Genomic DNA, 20,511 nt, shown 5'->3' on the forward strand with positions numbered 1-20,511 from the left:
TGGTAGCGGAAAATGGGCACTAGTGGAGGGATGGGTACTCCATCATTGTATAACGGAAACCCAAGCACAAAAATTTGTAAGTCTACAACTGTACCTCATGGTGTTTCACTAATAAAATTTTTAAAAAAAGATAAAGTTTGAGTGATGTGAACTTTTGTATATATATCTGAAAATATGTATATATGCATATATATTTCCCTCTATGATTGGTTGTCTACTATTTGAACCCCATAAAATGTGGTGTGGTACTCTTGGAGAATGAGTAGAAAGTGTCTTATGATGTGTCGCAAATGTGGCTGCGAGTTCCAGTAATAAGTTCACTCCTGGGTGAGGCTCAGCCCAAGCGTATGGGGAGTGGCCTATGAGCATGGTGGCAGTTGGGTTCTGGAGGTTTTCGGCTGCCGGGGCTGGGTCCCTTGGGGTGGAGAGGGCTCTCACCCACCCCCTCTGGGGCGCCCCAAGTGAAACAGCCTGGCGTGGGGTCTGGTGGCATGACTATGGTGGGCATCATGTTGCTTCCTTCTGGTAGAAAAAGCCAAAGATACACTACTTCCTGCCCCTGGGCTGAGAAAGTGTTCCTGCCTCACGGACACATGTGCAAATCCCATGAGAATGTTAGTTTGCTGGATTAGAGTCCTGCTTCATAAAAATATTCTTCAGTAGAGGTATTTGTTACATTCCTGTGTCATAATGATTATTATGAGATTTATCCCATGTATTTGGGAAAATTATAGAAAAGCAAATGGGTCAAGAGTGGTCAAGAATACTCTTAAGAGGGCCAGAGTGATAGTAGAGCAGCCAGGGTGTTTGCCTTGCACACAGCCAACCCGAGTTCAGGGCCCGCATCCCATATGGTTCTCTGAGCACCACCAGGAGTGATTCCTGACTGCAGAGCCAGGACTAACCCCTGAGCATCGCCGGTGTGACCCAAAAAGCCACCCCCCAAAAAAGAATACTCATCAGGATATATCTTTTTTTGTATGTTTTGGGACCACACCTGGAGTGCTTAGGACTTATTCCTGGATCTGTGCTCAGGAATTACTCCTGGTGGTGTTCAGGGGACCATATAGGATGATGAGAATTGATCCTGGGTTAGCTTCATGCAAGGCAAACACTCTACTCCCTATACTATTGCTCCAACCCCAGGATATAGCATTTTTGTGTGGCAGAGATAGGTTACTGCCTGAGCGTCCAAAAGAACTGGATTTTAGGAAGCCTGTCACTAAATGGCTGTATAGTCTTGGGGAAGTCACTTAATATCTCAAGTTAACAATTGGAGTTATAATTGTGTTTATAAATTTCCCCAAGCTTTATAACTAATAAGGCAAGCTCCAGATCTTTTTGAGGACCTACAAGGTGCCTTGAGTGGTTGCCTTGGAAATAGGCTTTTTGCAATACACAACAGCAAATGATGTATCCTTAAATAGTATCAGAGTCTCCAGATGGGGTAGGAAACTGATCTTTTTGTGTATGTTTTCCATTTCTCACAGTCACATGCTATTTGTTTTTAACTGCTTAATGAAACTATGTTTAAGACCAAGAGTTATGGAACTGGACCTTAGTTCAAAAATCAGTTTTACTGCTTCCAAGTAGGACAAATGATTTTCCTTCTCTGCCTCTGCATTATGATTATAATAAAACTAACCTCATAGGCTTGTGAAGATAAAATACTATAATGTATGTATAGTACTTATACCAACACCTTGCAAAGTAAAAATAATCAGTCAACTATGTCTTTACTGTTATTGGTGCACTATCAAAGCAATTATCATTATATGTGCATGGCATTTTCCCTTGAGGTATCTTTCTTTTCTGAATAGAGTTTGGGGAAAACATCACCAAATATTTCTGGCTCAAAGTAGATCGAAAGTCAGATCAATTTTTTATTCTATTTCTTACAGGTTATGGGACCCAAGCAAGTTATTTAGCTTCTGTCTCCCCTAGTTTCCTGAACAGTTCAGAATAGTCAGGTATAATTCCTGTACCCCAAGTGTTGTTGTAAATAAGAAAATTAATGTGAAGAACACTGTACCATATCTAATATTCGGAATGCACTCAATACCTGTGCTACTTATGGTAAAAGTTATAGTAACAGTAAGTAACGACAGTCACTATCACCTATGGGATTGAGGGTTGAATGCATTTAAGCTCCCACAGTTTTTGAATGCCTATCCAGTGTGAGGAGAGACAGAATTTACTGTTCCTGAAGAGACAAGGAAGAAATTAGTGTGAGGTCTCACAGACAGCACCTGGAAATTCAAAAGTGAGTTGTTTGGGAGTTACTAAAAATGATTCAGTAGAGCAATACTGTCAGCAGAAAAGTTGTTCATTTCCCCTACCATCCCCACATTCCCTTACATTCAAGAACTCAAGGGGGAGCTGTCATTCCAAACTGACCCTCTATTTCTAAGGCTTGATTTCACCCATGGTATGCACACAGGCTTCATCAGAAACATCTAGCTGCAATGATGCAAAGTCTCGTTTTCTTCCTCAATGCTGTCTTCATTCCCAAATGGATGCCACCTACCATTTTTAAGTCTCTTTGTAGGTATAGGATTAATATTATGGATTGAATGAAGATACACAAGGAAGAGGGTGTAGGATTCATGTGATGGCTAGGCAGAGATGTATAGGAAAATGAGGGTATTTATGGGTGAGGGTGCTTATGGATGTAATGCTTAGAGTAAGTGCGGTCATGGGAAGGCTGTGAGGTATCAACATAGAGTTATTAGCAAGTAGAATAAAATGAATTTTCTTGCTGGTTCTGGGATTGAAATCATTTAATGAGGAAGAGATATCAGTTGTCCTTTTGACTTCGCTCCATTTGTCTGTTTAGATCTCTATCAGAAGTCTAATAAGAGAAAGAAAATAGTGAGTTACTGCAAACAAAGTTAAAGATCAGGTTTTCTCTCTTTCTTAGATCACTTCAGGTTAAGAGGTCACTTTCCCAGGGAGTAAAAACTGGACCCCATGAAGCTCCTGCCCTCTTACGTTCTCTCAACCTTAACCTCTTCATTCAAGGAATACTAACCACAGGATAGAAAGGCTTATTCACAAGGATTTTCCGGCAACATATCTTCTGTGTACCAGGTGTTTCTTCTTTTCTTTGACCTGTGTTCTGAGGTTATAGAAACAAAAAGTGGATTTCAGTTTTGAACAGCTGTTTAGGGGTAGTTTCTGACATGAATAAGGTAAAGGTAAAGGTAAAGGCCCTCCTGTTGTTCATCGATTTGCTCGAGTGGGCCCAGTAACGTCTCCATTGGAGACTTTGTTGTTACTGTGTCTGGCATATCGAATACGTCACGGGTAGCTTGCCAGGCTCTGCCGTGCGGCCGAGATACTCTCGGTAGCTTGCCGGGCTCTCCGAGAGGGGCGGAGGAATCGAACTCGGGTCGGCCAGTAGTGTCCTGAACAGCCAAGATCATTTGGAGATTCCTTGGAAAGTATTATTGACAGATGACGATCTTGGAGATTGGGGTCCAAAGGAATCCTGAGAAGTCACCAATAACATCAATGGGACTTCAAATATCCATATCTCTATTTTATTTTATTTTTTAGAATTTTTTATTAGTGGATCACTGGGAGATACAATTACAGAGTTATAAACTTTTGTGCTTGCATTCCAGTCACACAATGATTGAGTACCCATCCCTCCACCAGTGCCCATTCTCCACCATCAGTAATCCTAGTAACCCTCCCAACACCCCCACCCTATCCCACCCCCGCTCCACCCTCCCTCTGTGGCAGGGCATTCTCTTTTGTTCTCTCTCTCCTTTGGGATGTTGTGGTCTGCAATAGAGGTATTGAGTGACCATTGTGTTTGGCCTGGAGTCTAATTTCAGCACATATTTCCCATCCTGAGAGGGTCCTCCAAACACCCTTTACCTGGTGTTCCCTTCTCTATCTGAGCTGCCCTCTCTCCCAGCATGTGAGGCCAGCTTCAAAGACATGGAGCTAACTTCCTGGTTCTTATTTCTACTATTCTTGGGTGTTAGTCTTCCATTCTGTTACTTTATATTCCACAGATGAATGTAATCTTTCTATGTCTGTCTCTCTTTCTTACTCATTTCACTTAACATGATACTTTCCATGTTGATCCACTTATATGCAAATTTCATGACTTCATCTTTTCTAACAGCTGCATAGTATTCCATTGTGTAGATGTACCAAAGTTTCTTTAACCAGTCATCTGTTCTCGGGAACATATCTCTAATTTAAAATACACACTTTTGTACATTTTTTTAAAAAAAACTGGATTATAGAAAAAAATACAAACTCACCTAGACCTAGGCCTTTCACTATTTAAAATACCCTAGTATTTGATTCTAGAGAAAACTACTACTAATGTTTTGGTGATTTTCCTCTGGATCTTTTATGCATGTAACACATCATGTGGTAATACTCTATTCTGGTCATTTTCTCTAACAAAACATCAGGCTTTGGAAAATTTTCCATTTAAGTAAATATAAGTAAGTATTATCCATTTAAATATCTGCACAGTATTCCATTATGTAGATGTGCCATAGTTTATTTAGTTATTCTACATTATTAGGCATAGAGATTGTGTTCAGCTTCTAGCTTTTGTATATAATGATGTCAGTAGACAACCATGAGCACCCATTTTGTAGTGTGAAATATATTTGAGTACAGTTAATGAAATGGAATCATTGTCTCAAAGAGTTTCCACAATTGTAAAGTTCTCAGTACATTGAGGAAAGCACAGAAAGAAGTAGACAAACAGCCAAATTACTCTCAATTAACATAGCAATTCTTCCACCATTGGAAATTATTACCTTTACTGGAAAGGTTTGGGCTGTAGCCCATGGTACTCGGGGGCTACTCCAAGTTCAGAGATTGGGGGTCACTCCTGACGTTATTCAGGGAACCATGTGGCACCATGGAAATAAGCTAGGGTTCCTGCATGCAAAAATGTGCTCAATAATTTTGGGTTATCTCCATGGACCCTAGAAATCTTTACATTTACAATTACATCCTATAAAGGAATTATGGTACGTATACACAATGGAAAACTACTTGGCCATAAGAAAGGATGAAGTCATGCAGTTTGCTCCTACACAGATGGATCTGTAGAGTATCATTTTGGTTTTTGTTTGTTTGTTTGTTTGTTTTTGATTTTTATTAGTGAAACACCATAAAGTACAGTCGTAGAATTACAAATTTTCGTGCTTGGATTTCAGTTATACAATGATCAAATACCCATCCCTCCACCAGTGCCCATTTTCCACCACCACGAGTCCCAGTATCCCTCCCATCCCCCATCACCCCCATCCCACCCTGCCTCCGTGGCAGGGTATTCCCTTTCGTTGTCTCTCCTTTCGGGTGTTGTGGTTTTCAAAAGAGGCATTGAGTGGCAATCATGTTTGGTCTATAGTCTACTTTCAGCATGCTTCTCCCATCCTGGAAGGATCCTCCCAACACCCTTTATTTGGTGCTCCCTTCTCTCTCTGAGCTCCCTTTCCCTCTAGCATGTGTGGCTGCCCTCCAAGGGCCATGGAACAAACCTCCTGGTACTAATCTCGGCCACTCTTGGGTGTTAGTCTCCTATTTTGTTACTTTATGTTCCCCAGATGAATGCAATCTTTCTATGTCTACCCCTCTCTTTCTGACTCATTTCACTTAACATGATACTTTCCATGTAGTACCACTCATATGTAAATTTCATGACTTCATCTTTTCTAACAGCTACATAGTATGTAGAATATCATTTTGCGTGAAATCAGTCATCAGGAGAGGAACAGACTAAGAATGATCTCTGTTCTCTGGCAGAAGAATAGCAAGTGCCCAAAGGCAATAAAAATGAAGAGCAGGAGAATTCATCTTCAGTAGGAACCCTGTTACTTCGGAGTGGCACAAAGTTAGGGAAGGTAACACTAGGGCAATGGTGGAGGGTAAATGTGCCTGCCACAGAGGCAGACTGGGGGGTGGGAGGGAAACTGGGAACATTGTTGGAGGGAATTGGCACTGGTGAACGGATTGATGTTGTAACATTTTATATATGTAACTCAATCATGAATATCTTTGTAGTTTTGTAATTCATAGTGATTCAATTAAAAATAAATTACATCCTAAAGCCACCCAAACAGTATCTTGTGCTTGGAGTATTATACCAAAGTATCATACAGTATTCCCTGAGTATTATCCCACTTCTCTTTATTTTTCTGACCACCAACCATAGTAAAAGTTTCAGACTCAAAAGAATATTGTTTCATAAACTTTGAGGGAAAATCTATGCATAAGTTTTTCCTCTGTCTAACTGATTCAGCACTACCTCAAGAGTATCATCAGCGGTACCTGGAATTGATGTCTGAAAGTTATTCTGATTGTGGCAAAACAACCATATTCTGAGCTCTTCCCTTCCACACCCCCAGAACATTCACCTTCTTCCACAGGTTCATCCAAATCAAATGTTACTGATATATTTTTCTTAGGTCTTAATCTTAAGTCTTCTTTCTGTTCAGCAAGAAGATGGAAGAAAAAAGTTAATGCCCACAGTTCAGTGATTGGTATTTGTTCAATAACATTTACCAACAATACCTGTATACCTGCAGGATTGGCTTTAGGGGTTTAGGTTCCGATGAACATTGCTGCATATGTTGTCTTTTATCTTTGGCAAATCCAAATCTGGTAGAGAATCTGTAGGAGACATAAAGGATAGTGATAAATGATAGTGAAAATGGATACAGTCAGTCTCTTTAATTCAGTGCAGCTATTGCTCCTCTCTACCGGTGAACAATTAAAGGAACATTAGCAAGAGGACATTTTGAACTTTTAATTCTCAAAAGTTTTTGGTCACCTCTTTTTTATTTTTCAGTTATTTCCATATTACCATTGTTATCCATATTTACTTATAGGAAGGATCACAGAACTGGATCGGGATATTCATCTATAAAACATTGCCAGTAAGTTCTGCCAGGGCCCTATGGTTATCTATCCAACCCACTCCCCCACCTACATATGGCATGCAAGGGAATAGAAATCCTGTTTTGAAAAAGTTCTAATGCCAATAGGTTGACATTAACTTTATACAAGTCATCTCACTAATATTATTGTTTATATTATGCTAGGATACAGGCTTACTGTACTAATCTTGAGAGATTTATTGAATGTTGCACAGAATCTATGTACCACCCACAACTCCTTGCCCATGTCAAAGACTGATTATGCATATATTCTCATGATTACACTTAGTACCTGTCTGATGAGCATCTTTTCCCAGATCCTCTTGGGTTCTTCGAGGTCGAGATGCTTGAAGTGAGTGATTGTTGGCCAGTATTCAGATTTTCATATTTATCCCCAATGGCTGCTAATAGCCAGCGCAGACTTTCAATAATGTGCTGATGGTTCCTCTTTTGTAAAATTCTGATTGCTGAACAGGATTCCTGTGACAAAATTAGAATGACCAAACCCAGGAGCTTGGGGTCACTAAGGGCATTGGTACCAATCATGGTTCCCTCAAAGAGAAAAAGTGATAATAAGCTTTGCCATGACTAGAGAAACTATGAGATTTACTAGGAGATATGCAGAATTTACTCCTAAGATAAATGACAGATGTAAATACTAAGGTCCTTTACTAAAGTGATGGTGATATGATGTCTTGGATGTATGGCCTTGGGCAAGTCACTCAACCTTAGATTTTTTTAACCATAAAATGATGTTAAAATGTGCAGTTTTACAGAGCTATTTTGAAGATTTAATGAGAAAAACAGATGTTGTAAGTGTTATAAGAATGTGATATTCATTATCACCATCAAGTCAGAAATAATCACTGATGTTTTATGCTATGGAGAGGCTTTTTCCCAGAGCCTGTATATGGGTCTGATTATGAAACAGTCCAAAGTCTGCATTAGCTGTTCTCTCAAGGGTAAGGGAGTAGGGATATTGGCACTTACCACTCTGCAGATGGACTTGTTCTCATTTACTAGACTTTCCAGTAGTAGATATTCTATTATGTCATGAGGTAGGAGTGCACCCTTCTTGTCTTGTTTATTTGCGAGGCTAGAGAAGTACATTAGAGAGGAAGAAAGACATTGGAGAGTGGAAAGAAAAAGAGAAGAGTGAAACAGAAATAGATACCAAGGGCAAGAAAGGGGAAAATAAGAGAACAAATTCCAGTACAAATAATATATGTCCACGATGTATAGTTTAAAGATATGCCTGATGAGATGAATCAGAAAAATAATTAGCCAACATTAAATAGTGGAAATAATAACACTAACAATTTGAATCTAAGATAATCCCTAGGTCATTTTTCTCACTTCATCTACATTACATCATCAGTCTTGAATTAGAATTTGCTAACAGGGATATGAACATATTTGAAGTTTTTACATCCTCTTCCAAACTCTGTTCATGCCTGACTTGGGGTGCTAATGAAAAACAAAGAAAGGGAGTGGGTGAGGATTGCCAGGCCACCTGAAATCACCAGCTTGGAATAAGCACTAGTTATAAAACTTGAGCAATCTTGCCAAGCGAGGAGGCCATTGGCATCAATTATACAAAATAAGGATAATTTTCTGCCACCATCAGTGTCAAGGAGCTGAAGCCATAAAAATAAGTAAATTCAGGAAGGCAAATTTTCAGGAAGAGATGAGGGATGGGAGTGGTAGATCCAGATAATACACTCCCTTTTTGCTTGCTTCATAATTACCTTTGTAAAATTGTCCCACCCCAGGCAGTTTGTGACTCAAAGTGAAAACAACTTCTAGAAGACTGGCCTACTCCCCCTCACAGCTAAAGGGAAGAGGTGGTCTAACTGAACTTGATAAAAGGAACATCAAGCCATTTCTCTAGGAATGAGAAATTTGACTCAAAGAAAGACTCTTACAGTAACATAGGTTTCCCTGCAACTCTCTTATCTGACAGCAGACGTGTTAAGATGATCTTTGCTTCTTGCATGCGACCCAAATCACTGGAGTCCAGGACAAAAACAAGTCCGTGTGCTTGTGTATAATAGTTCGGCCATATTTCTTGACCCTTTTGGTCTCCATTCAGGTCATAGATGGCAACTTCATACTCATCCACCAGGAGTGTAACCAGTCCAGATTTCAAGCAACGTTTCACTCTATTAGGTAGTACTGTGTAGAGAGGAGAGAAAAAGACAAAGCAAGGGGGAATATAATTTTTTTATTAATTTTATGAAATCACCATGAGATAGTTACAAGCTTTCATGTTTGGGTTACAATCACACAATGATCAAACATCCATCCCTCCACCAGTGCATATTCCCCACCACCAATATCCCTGGTATACACCCCTCTCCCACCTTCCCTCTGCCTCCATGGCAGAAATGATTCCTCATAATCTCTCTCTACTTTTGGGCATTATGGTTTGCAATACAGACACTGAGAGGTTATCATGTTTGGTCCTTTATCTACTTTCTATACACATCTCCCATCCCTACCAATTCCTCCAGCCATCTTTTTCTTAGTGATCCCCTCTCTATTACAGCTAAGGGGGAATATAATTAGAGCAAAGAATTTGGGGGTTCTATTTATTTAGGGGAAACACATGGCAATGTTCAGGGTAACTTCTGGCTCTGCAATTAGGAATTTCTACTGCCAGTGCTTGGGGGACCACATAGGAAGCCAGGAATGGAATGTTTGTCTGCCACATGTAAGGCAAATGGCTTATCTGCTATAGTATCGCTCCAGCTGTTTCCTTATTTAATGATTGTAATTTAGACCATGTTTATATTATATTAATGTTTGTGGTTTTGATGTATATAGTTATCTCACCAACAAAAATGTGTCCACCTATTATCTGACTATTGACTAGTCTTTCCTGAGGAATCCTGAGGTATTCTTCCCTGCTTCTCATGCTCACAGATTAATATTTCTTAACCTGCAGTCTCGAGCGGGCCCAGTAACGTCTCCATTGGAGACTTTTTGTTGTTACTGTGTCTGGCATATCGAATACTCTCGGTAGCTTGCCGGGCTCTCCGAGAGGGGAATAATGGCAAGTAGAGTCAGCCTGGCATATCGAATACTCTCGGTAGCTTGCCGGGCTCTCCGAGAGGGGCGGAGGAATCGAACTCGGGTCGGCCATGTTGGCCGCGTGTAAGGCGAACGCCCTACCCGCTGTGCTATCGCTCCAGCCCTTTCTATATAAATATTCCTCCGCCCCTCTCGGAGAGCCCGGCAAGCTACCGAGAGTATTCGATATGCCAGACACAGTAACAACAAAAAGACATATTCTATAGGGCTGGAGCGATAGCACAGCGGGTAGGGGTTCGCCTTACACGCGGCCAACATGGCCGACCCGAGTTCGATTCCTCCGCCCCTCTCGGAGAGCCCGGCAAGCTACCGAGAGTATTCGATATGCCAGACACAGTAACAACAAAGTCTCCAATGGAGACGTTACTGGGCCCGCTCGAGCAAATCGACGATCAACGGGAGGGCCTTTACCTTTACCTTTAACCTGCAGTCTGACTATGTTACCCTCTATTGATCAATAACACTTGGTAGGTACCTACCATTTCCAAGACAGAATATTGACTTTCTAGTGTCTTATCTTGCCATGCCTCTCTACAACTTGATTAGTGTATGCAGTGTCCTTAATATATACCTATTTTCTGTCTTTACTCCTTAAATCACTTTGTACCTCCCTCCCCTACCATGACACATAAATGTTATGCACACCTGCTCAGGGCTTTACAAGATACCATTGTAACTGTTTAGAACAATATTCCATTACTCTTTGTTTAGCTAACTCCCACTGTTATTTTGTTTGTTTTGAAATATCAACATTTGGTGTGGGGTTTTGGTCCACATCCAGTGATGCTCAGTGCTTGCTTATACCTGGCTCTGCTCCCAGAGATCACTCCTCTCAGAGTTCAGAGAACCATACATGGTGCAAGGGATTAAACTGGGTCAGCAGCATGAAAGGCAAATTAAAGATAAACTTTTGTTTCCTTTGGAAAAATATTACTTAGGGGATTTGGGGAATAGGACAAGGAGGGAACTACAAGTATGTTGGAGGGAAGTGTTGAACCCGAAGAAGAGGGGATTGCTGAAAGATGGTAAAGTGTTATACATGAAACCCTCACATTACTGTAAACTAGAGTGCAAAAACTTATTTTTAAAAGTGCGTCAATACTCCCCAAAGCATTCTACAGATTCAATGCAATCCCTATAAGGATACCCATGACATTTTTTTCAAATAAATAGATCAGACAATTCTGAAATTCCTATGGATGCCCTAAAATAGCCAAAGCAATCATTGGGGAAAAAAGAGGATGGGAAGTATCACTTTTCTCAACTTCAAATTGTATTACAAAGTGGTAATAATTAAAACAGTTTGGTACTAGAATAAAGATAGACCCTGAGATTAGTGGAATAGAGTTGAAAATCCAGATTCCTAAGTGTATGGACAGTTAATATTCAATGATGGAAAAAATATTAACTAGACCAAGGAAAGCCTCTTAAATAAGTGTTGTTGCAAAAAACTGGTCAGCAACATTCAAACGAATGAACCGATGTCTCTTTCTAACATGATGAACAAAAATTAAATCAAAATTGATTAAAGATCTCAATGTCAGGGAGTATGGTACCACCAGAAGGTCAATCTGTACCTGTGAGGTAAGTGCATCAGCAGCCTGATGGCAATGTCAGACTTTCAGATACACCGAAATTGCTGCTGTGCCTTTGGCCAGACCCCAAAAACTTGGGGCAAAGTTTACCAAGAAAGTAAACGGCCAAAAGTTAGGTATGTGGGAGACACACCCACAAACCACCTCCGGCTCAGCTATATAATAGGAGGCATGGCCTCTCTGGTTCCTGATTGAACTGCTTAATGACCATGATCCCAGAGTCTCAGAAACGAATCTTGGAACCCAAAGGCTTTTGGCAGAAATACGTCCTGTTCCTGCAGTAGGTTACTGGTGCTGGGCCACTTCAGGAGGGAATGGGTTTTGTGCCTTGGCCTGTTCCCCCTGGCGGCCTGGTGACCTCCATCCTCCAGAGGCCACTGGACAGTCATGTTTGGGCCTGAAGTGACGAGACATACGGGGCCTCACCACATGGGGGTGGAGCCGACTCTTTCTCCCCATCCCAACGAGACCCTGAGCTGCCGCCTACAAACAGCCTCTCTGGCTCCTGATCAAGCTGATTAATAGCCACGATACCGGAGACTCAGAAACAAATCTTGAAACCCAGCGGCTTTTGGCAGAAATACATCTGAACTGCATACAAGATGGTCGCCAGCTCAGAGCTTATTGGAAAGCAGGTATTAGCCGGCAGTGATGGAGCACCTGCAGTCTCATGGGAAGGGGGGCAGTACCGGTATGTCCTTCACGACCTACTGAGGTCATGAGTTGCCCCCCACAAGCGGCTCTCTGGCACGGCCATGGCTCCAGAGGCAAAAGGACTTAATCCAGAACCCGGCAGCTTGCGGCAGAAAAGTGAATGGACCATGCGTTAAACTGCAGCGCCATGCCTCCCCAGGAGGGAAAGGGTGTTGATCCCTTCTGCCTTTCTCCCCCCTGGCAGCAAGGTGGCCGCCACTTCAGTGGTGATGGAGAATCGGCACCAGTGGAGGGATGGGTACTTGATCATTGTATAACTGGAACCCAACCACAAAACTTTGTAAGTCTACAACTGTACTTCATGGTGTTTCACTAATAAAAATTTTTAAAAAAACTAATTCATTTGTAATGATCACAGACCTGCAAATAGTTTCAAAAGTAGTGAGAGAATTCGACAGCACACAGCAGCGAAGAAAAAAACCGGCTAGAGGGCCCCACAGTTCCCGGAGAATTCTCTGGGCCCCATTTAGAGCCAATATCACCAGGAGGTCCCAGATGGGTGCTGTCTCCCTGCCTTCTCCAGATGGAATCCCAGTTACCATGAGCTTCTACAAGCATGGCTCTGGTATGCGGGTACAAGGACTGTTTTCCGAACTGCAATATGCAAAGTGATCAATGGAAAGCAAATGATCTAGCATTTGGCCTTGAAAATCAGGCTTGAATGGTGGTGGGTAAATCTGAGCAAAAGATAATGCCCAACTGAAATACATCTGGACTGTGTATTTAACTATGGTGCTATGCTGCCCTGGGAGGGGAATGGTGTCTGTCCCTCCACCTGTCCCCCTTTGCAGTGGCGACATGGTGGCCTGCATCTTTTAGAGCCTTATGATCAGCCAGGTATGAGACTGCATTGATGAGGCACACGGGGCTTCATGGGATGGGGGTGGAATCGGCCCTGCTCCCTGCCATGACATTGCTCCGGGTTGCCACCTTCAAATGCCTCCTCTGGCTTCTTGAGATGAGTACCAGTGATGATACTCAATGACCGACAATGATCCCAGAGGCACACATACCAATCTTGGAAACCAGGGGCTTCTGGCATTAATCACTTTAGGTTAGGTTTATTACTAAAATATCAGAAATCCAAATTCACGTGGCTGCTATTGTGGCCACACAACATCATATGCTCTTCATAATCAGCAACAGAAAACAAATTTTCTAATGATGTCTTTGTGGCAGGTCTAAATATTGGGGAAAATTCCAAACAACAATGTTGGGTATTTTTTCTTAATATTGACTGTGATCAACATAGACAGAGAGAAAGCAAAGTGGAAATCTGTCACATAGGCGGGAGGTGGGTGGGAGGGAGGTATACTGGGGTTCTTGGTGGTGGAAAATGTGCACTGGTAAAGGAACGGGTGTTTTATCATTGTATGACTGACCGAGACTTGAACTGAAAGGCTTTGTGACTGTTCTCATGGTGATTCAATGATAAAAAAAAGTAGTGAGAGAATTCCCATGTTGTGTCATTCACCAGACTGCTTCAGTGTTAACATCTTACATTATGGAGACCATTTTGAAAGATGGAAATTGCTCTTGGCACAATACTGATCACTAAAAATTGTCTTTATTGAGTATCACCATGTTTTATAGTTACTTTCTGTATTTCTCTAAAATGTAATGTATAGATTACTTGCTATGTTTTCAGCCAAAAAATATAGCAAATGTCACAAAATTGTAGATTTTGAAAGATTGAAATAATAAAATAAAATCCTTTTAAAAAGAAGCTTCTGCACCTCAAAGTGAAAAAACACCAGAATACAAAGACAGCCCACAGAATGGGAGGAATTATTTGCCCACAATATTTAAGAGATATAAAATACCTGAAGAACTTTACAAGAAAAAACATCTAAACTCATCCAAAAAATGGGGAGTAGATGAAAATCTTCCTAAAAGAAAAAATACAAATGGCCACAAGGCATATGGAAAAGTGCTCTATATCACGAATTATCAGGAAAACGAAAATCAAAACATCAGCTCACACCAAAGAGACTGGTACTCATCGCAAAGAGCAACAACCAGTGTTGGAGTGGATATGAAGGAAAACGGGATGCTCATTCAATGCTGGTGGGAATGATAACTAGTCAAGGCCTTTTGGGAAACAATATAGACATTCCTCAAAAAAGTAGGAAATGATCTTCCATAGAACCCAGCAATTCCACTTCTGGGAATATACCCTAAGTATCCAAAAAGACAATTCAGAGAAGACATCTGGACTCCTTTGTTCATTGTAGCACTATTCACAATAGCCAAAATTTAGAAACAACCCGACTGCCCAAGAAAAGATGACCAGAAAAAAAAAAACTTTGGTACATATACACAATGAAATACTGAAAGACTGTTAAAAATGACAAAATCATGAAATTTTCTGCTATATAGATGACTCTGGAGAGTTTCATACTGAGCAAAATGAGTCAGAGCGAGAGGTACAGACACCGAATGATATCATTCATCTACAGGATATAAAGAAACATAATAGGGGATTAACGAATGCATAAAGACAATGTGCCCACATTAGTAGCAGACTAATTTTTTAGATTCAATATATATCCCAAGGAGGTTTAAGAGCAGAATCAGTAGCTTCTTACTTATAGTTTCATGTCTACCTGTAACATTTCTATAGGATTTCCAGAATAAGTTATTTAGCTGAGAAGCTAGTAGGGTAGCTTCATATATTTGGAAACATATGATTATAAACACGTATGTGTGAGAATGTACATATTATCATTATGTTTTAATATTATTTTAGAAATTTTCTTTACATGTTAGTCAATTATTCTTATTTATAGTTTCAGATAACAATTAAAATCACAACATTGATATGATATTTACTTGGTTTGTATAAGGCTATTTAAAACTAGTAAGCAAATAGGTTAAGATTTCAAAAGAAATTTCTAAATCTTGTTTCCTACTTTGAAGCAAGATTTATCCTTTTTTCCCTGTCAGAGTAAAACATTTTCACCAGCTTGTTTTTCTTTTTCGTGATACCTGAGCAATTCCTTTAATAATGCAATGCACTGTTGGTAAAACCCAGAAGCCAGGAGATGTCCCATGGCAATTTATATTTCTCTGACTTCCTCTGTTTATTAACTCCCTGAGGACAGGACTTAGTCTAATTATCTTTGTATCTCTGGCATCACACTTCATAGAACACTGACTGGGAACAATCTGCTTTAGCTACACTGGAGTAGCTAAGTACTACCTAGACCCAATGAATCAGAATTTTTAGGCTTGAAGTCCAAGCATTTGCAGGTTTTAACAAGCTTCCACAGGTTACAAAATCTTGAAGCCTATTGTCTCTTAAAATCATTTGGTGAGCTTGTTAACATTTCAATTATGCTGACCCTCCTCAAATGAAAGTGTTTGTGCCTCCAGGTCTTGGGTCAGTAAGTATGAAAGAAAACTCCCAAGGTAATTCAAATTTGGACTCTTTGTTCCCACTGTTCTCCAGGATCACATGTGAACCTTTAATTTTTTTTGGCTCATACCTGATGTAAGTGACATCTTCACTGAAATTTTAGGGACTGAAGTGATAACACAGTGGGTAGGACGCTTGCCTTCCAGGTAGACAATGAAGGTTTGATACCCAGCACCCTGTATCACCCCCTGAGCCCCCTAGGAGTGAGCATCTGAGTGTGGCAAAAAATCAACCAAACAAAAAATGTTTTTAAAAAATCTTCCCACGTAATTCCTGAGTGCAGAGCCAGGAGTAACCCTTGAGCATTGCAAGGTGTGGCCCAAAACAATAACAAAAAAACCCCACTGAAATTTAAACCAGATTTAAGAAGTATTGTGCTAAATGCCATCATTTATGGCAGCTGCTTATGCTCTAGTGGTCATGCCTGTCATAATGGTGAATGATGTCATAGGTAATAATGACCTGTCTCCTCAAATATTTTATAGTGTCTTCAATTGTTCACACAAGTTACTACTTGTAGATTGGAATTCCCTATTTAGGCAATTATCTGTTCTGGATAATTATAAACATTTTAGGTATGGGGATGAGGGGATGAGCTATTCCTTTTTGGTTATAAGGTAAACATGAAATTTCTATTGTTGCCCTGGTGGTCATTCATGAGATGGCTTGAGATACTCTTTAGAATGTGATATTTTTCTTCCTGAACATTAAATAATTTGCTATGGATGAAATTATAATCATAAGTCTATTGGTTTATGACTCAGTCCCAAGTCATTCACAAAGCCAAGTAATGCAGTAACAGGTTGACCAGACACCAGGCTCTATCCTCTAAGAGTTAGGAAATCAGACACTATTCTCAGAGTCAAAATATCATTTGGCTAAGTATATCATTTTGTAAGCTACGTGCTTACCAAAGCTGGCTGGTTATCAGAAATACCTTAATTCAGCAGCTATAGATACCTAGGCCTTACCTAGTGGATGGGAATTTAGGGGTAGGGCTAGGTTGGGTTTCTGAAAATGATTGCGGTAATTTTGTAAATATTTCCTGGCTCCTTGACTGTCCTGTTGCTGTTTACCTTTTTGCCATTTACAGATAACAGAGCAGTGGAAGAAGCAATGAGTTAAGTTTTCTGCCTTTAATGTAAGGTGACACATTAGGCTGGTCCATTGATCAGATTGTGGTGCTCTGGGTTCCCATGGTGGAGGGTGAGAAAGGAGGAGGGAGAAATTGAATGTAGGGGAATGGACTTGTATTGTGCAATGATGTGATGAGTGCACGTTGGAAGTAGACACAGTGGCAACAAAGGAAGGAGGTGTACAGAGAATTAAGGAAGACTTTGCTGAGGTCATATTTAGGCTAGCCCTCAAGGTTTTTGGTCAAGCAGGTAAGTATTGATTGACCAAATATGCTAGGTTGTAGACCACCTCTACAGAAGGTGTATGTATATCAACTAAAATGGTATAAAGGCAAAGGTATGACAAATTTCTTATTTTGACTCTCTTGGTGGGGGTTTATGTTAAGAGCACGAAAATAAGCTGGAGAAGTCAGGAGCCAAATTTGTTTTCTGCTACGAAACTAAAGTTTTATCTTACTGACCACGAGGAGAAAGTAAATAATTTTAAGCAGGGAAATGCCACGATAAGATTTTTCCGTAAAAATCTGCTAAGCAACTGTATGTTCTGTGCAGGGGGAGAGGCAGCACACAGACAATTAGAGATTGTAGAGAAACCAGCCACCAATTCAAGCTCTAATTCAAAGCAACTGATATGGACTTCAGGTTGGTCAGTGGCAGAGGAGTCAGGTTAGCTCTTTCCTGTATTTTTCTGAAGGCTGCCAGGTTATGTAAAATCTTGCCATATCATCAAACCACTTTCTTTTATTTAATAAGCATGGGTAATGGGCATCTTTGATTGATTGGCTACAGTCTCAGCTGGGTCTTCATAACAAGAATAGCCTCCTGCAATTCCATCTAACCGCTTCTTGATATGTCAAGGTATTAAATTAGAGATCTGGTATTAAGCTTGCCTGTCTCTGTAGTGACATTTCTCAAACCCCAACCCTCTATATTAACTGTCAGATGGGTTTGATACTATTAAACTAATTCATCATTCCACACGTGTTTCTTTTCTAAACCAAATTTTGCTTTAATTAAGCTCTACCTGAAACTAGAGACTGTTTCAACCATGATATCCTTCATAATTTACTGTAATGCTTTGCATAGATCAAGCTCACCCACTCTGACACTGAGAGAAAGTTTAATTAGGGTAGCTCATAAAGGGACAAGGTGACAGACATGTCTGACAGCATAATAGGGGGAGTATACGTGTATGTGTTGGGTAGTATTTATCATCAAAAGAAGAAACCTGAGGGTCATAAAGTAAAGCTAGGGTAAAATTATTTTTTCTGTAGTTCTTTGGTCCTTGGGTCCTATAAAAGACCTAAGCCAGTTTCTAATTTCCTTACATCTTTGGAAGGCCTCAACAATAACAGTTTTACCAGCGTTGTCCAATCCAACGGTAATGATGTTCACGTTTCTGAAAAGGAAAAGAAAAATAAGCCAAAGCGTTCAAAACACTGTTAATTCTTAGGTTAAAATTAGAGTACCCTCCCTTGATGTTTGGACTCTGTCTACAGTAGTACTTATGACTGTGCATAAAATGCATGACTGGGACTGGAATGGGGTAGGACACTTGCCTTGCATAAAGCCAACTGGGGTTCCATCCCCAGCATCCCATGTGGTTCCTTGAGCACCTCCAGGAGTGATCCCTGAATGTAGAGCCAGGGTTAACTCCTGAGCACCACCAGGTGTGGCCCCAAAACAAAACAAAAACAAAAGGACATGACCAAAGTGGCAGAAGGTGGTGTGGAATCCCTCCCAAAAGTCCTGAATTGTGTTTTTCTTACTTTCCTTTTTTCACTTTTTATATTTTTTATTGAATCGCCATTAGATACACAGTTACAAAGTTGTTCTTGTTTGGGCTTCAGTCATACAGTGTTTCAACACCCATCCCTTTACCAGTATACATTTCCCACTTGAATTGACAATATTTCCTCAGCTCTGTGCCCCTGTATTGCAGCTACTGCTAAATCACTTTATCCAACAACATATATTATAAATATCTGTCCCTTGACAAACTGCAGGCAGATATGTTGCAGGAAATAGTAAAATAGGTTTAGAGAAATTATTGTAATACTACCTTCGTGTCCCTTCAGTTGTCTTAAGCCGAGACCAGCAGGCAGCTAGTAGCCGGAACATGATTTGCCTGTTATTTAATGTCATGGAAAGCAAATACGTAAGAAATTTACTCCATTATTAACAATGAACCTTAGTTAGCTTATAACTACAAAAGTACTGATAAAGAAAACCCGGAACTGTCAAAATTATTTCATTATGTACAGCTTTATCTATTAATCTCTTAGTGGAAGGCACTGTTTTTCCTTAACCCTAACAGCCAGCTAGTTTCTGAGAAACGGGGTCATTATTGATAAAGCAAACTACACAGGCACTATGACATCATATGTGACTTACCTCTTTAGCCATAATTCATCCCTATTAGGAATACATTTTTTTTTTGTTACCGATAGCACAGCGGGTAGGGTGTTCGCCTTACAAGCGGCCAACATGGCCGACCCGAGTTCGATTCCTCCGCCCCTCTCGGAGAGCCCGGCAAGCTACCGAGAGTATTCGATATGCCAGACACAGTAGCAACAAAGTCTCCAATGGAGATGTTACTGGGCCCGCTCGAGCAAATCGACGATCAACGGGAGGGCCTTTACCTTTACCTTTACCTTTTGTTACTGAAGTAACATTGACTTAGAACATTATATAGGTTTTTGAGTGCATCACTGAAAATCAACATGCATGTATATATTTAACCTTGGGTGGAAGTCTATGCATTAAAAACCAAATTAGATTTCAGGAAGTACCTGTTCTAAGTAACACCTATTTTTTGGCTTGGTTTTATTACTATTTCTATTTTTAAAAAATAAATATTGGTGATCCACTCTTATACATTTTATACAGTTCCTAAAGCTATAAGATATTCTAGATATCATCTGGTCCAACTGATTTCAAACATACATCCAGATGCCTCCCTCATTTCCAATGAACTTCACAGGTTTCTCAAGTGATTTAAAGTATATGGCCTGGGGCTGCAGCAATAGTACAGTGGGTATGTTGTTTGCATTGCATGTGGCTTACCTGGGTTAGATCCCTGGCATCCCAAAAGATCCCCAGAGCAACACCAGGAGTAATTCCTGAGTGCAGTGCCTGGAGTAGCCCCTGAGCATTGCTGGGTGTGACCAAAAAGGAAAAAAACAAGTATGGTCTGGCCAGAAAGCTTGACATCCTGAGTGTGCCCTTTGTATGCAGGATATTCAAGTTCTATCCTATTGATTCCCAGCAACCTAAAGTCCTCTGAGCTTAGAAACAGGTAACCTGGGATCACTGCCAAGTGTGTTCTCTGCACCAAAAATAATATACATATTAAAAGTGCCTAAGTAGAAAGCATATTTTACATAATTTCTTCAAGGTTTATATGTTGTAGTATATATCAGCACCTTATCACTTTGGGGAGCTAAATAACATTACATTGCATGGATTTTGCTGCATGTTGTTTACACATTCATCACTTGATGGACATTTAAATTGTTTCTATGAATAATGCTTATGAGTAATGCTGCTATATAAGCATTTATATACATGTTTTTTTCCCCTTTATTTTATTTTATTTTTTTTAAAGTTGTAGATTTACAATTTTTTGTGCTTTG

The 20,511-nt window shown here is 40.3% G+C and overlaps 1 protein-coding gene across 1 annotated transcript in view; it reads right to left on the reverse strand.

The window, feature by feature from the left end:
- The window catches only part of ARL13A (ADP ribosylation factor like GTPase 13A), a 99,102-nt gene extending 80,105 nt beyond the window's left edge, over positions 1-18,997 (reverse strand). Inside the window, exons 1-7 of the mRNA XM_056124132.1 lie at positions 18,939-18,997; positions 18,205-18,275; positions 8,846-9,095; positions 7,911-8,016; positions 7,213-7,400; positions 6,564-6,654; positions 6,313-6,471 (exon numbers count right to left, since the gene is read on the reverse strand). Of these exons, the coding sequence (XP_055980107.1) occupies positions 6,313-6,471; positions 6,564-6,654; positions 7,213-7,400; positions 7,911-8,016; positions 8,846-9,095; positions 18,205-18,275; positions 18,939-18,997 (924 nt within the window). The remainder of the gene's footprint in view (positions 1-6,312; positions 6,472-6,563; positions 6,655-7,212; positions 7,401-7,910; positions 8,017-8,845; positions 9,096-18,204; positions 18,276-18,938) is intronic.
- Between the last annotated feature and the right edge of the window lie 1,514 nt (positions 18,998-20,511).

This window comes from Sorex fumeus, unplaced genomic scaffold (assembly GCF_029834395.1).
Source record: "Sorex fumeus unplaced genomic scaffold, SorFum_2.1 ptg000050l, whole genome shotgun sequence".
Lineage (NCBI taxonomy): Eukaryota > Metazoa > Chordata > Mammalia > Eulipotyphla > Soricidae > Sorex > Sorex fumeus.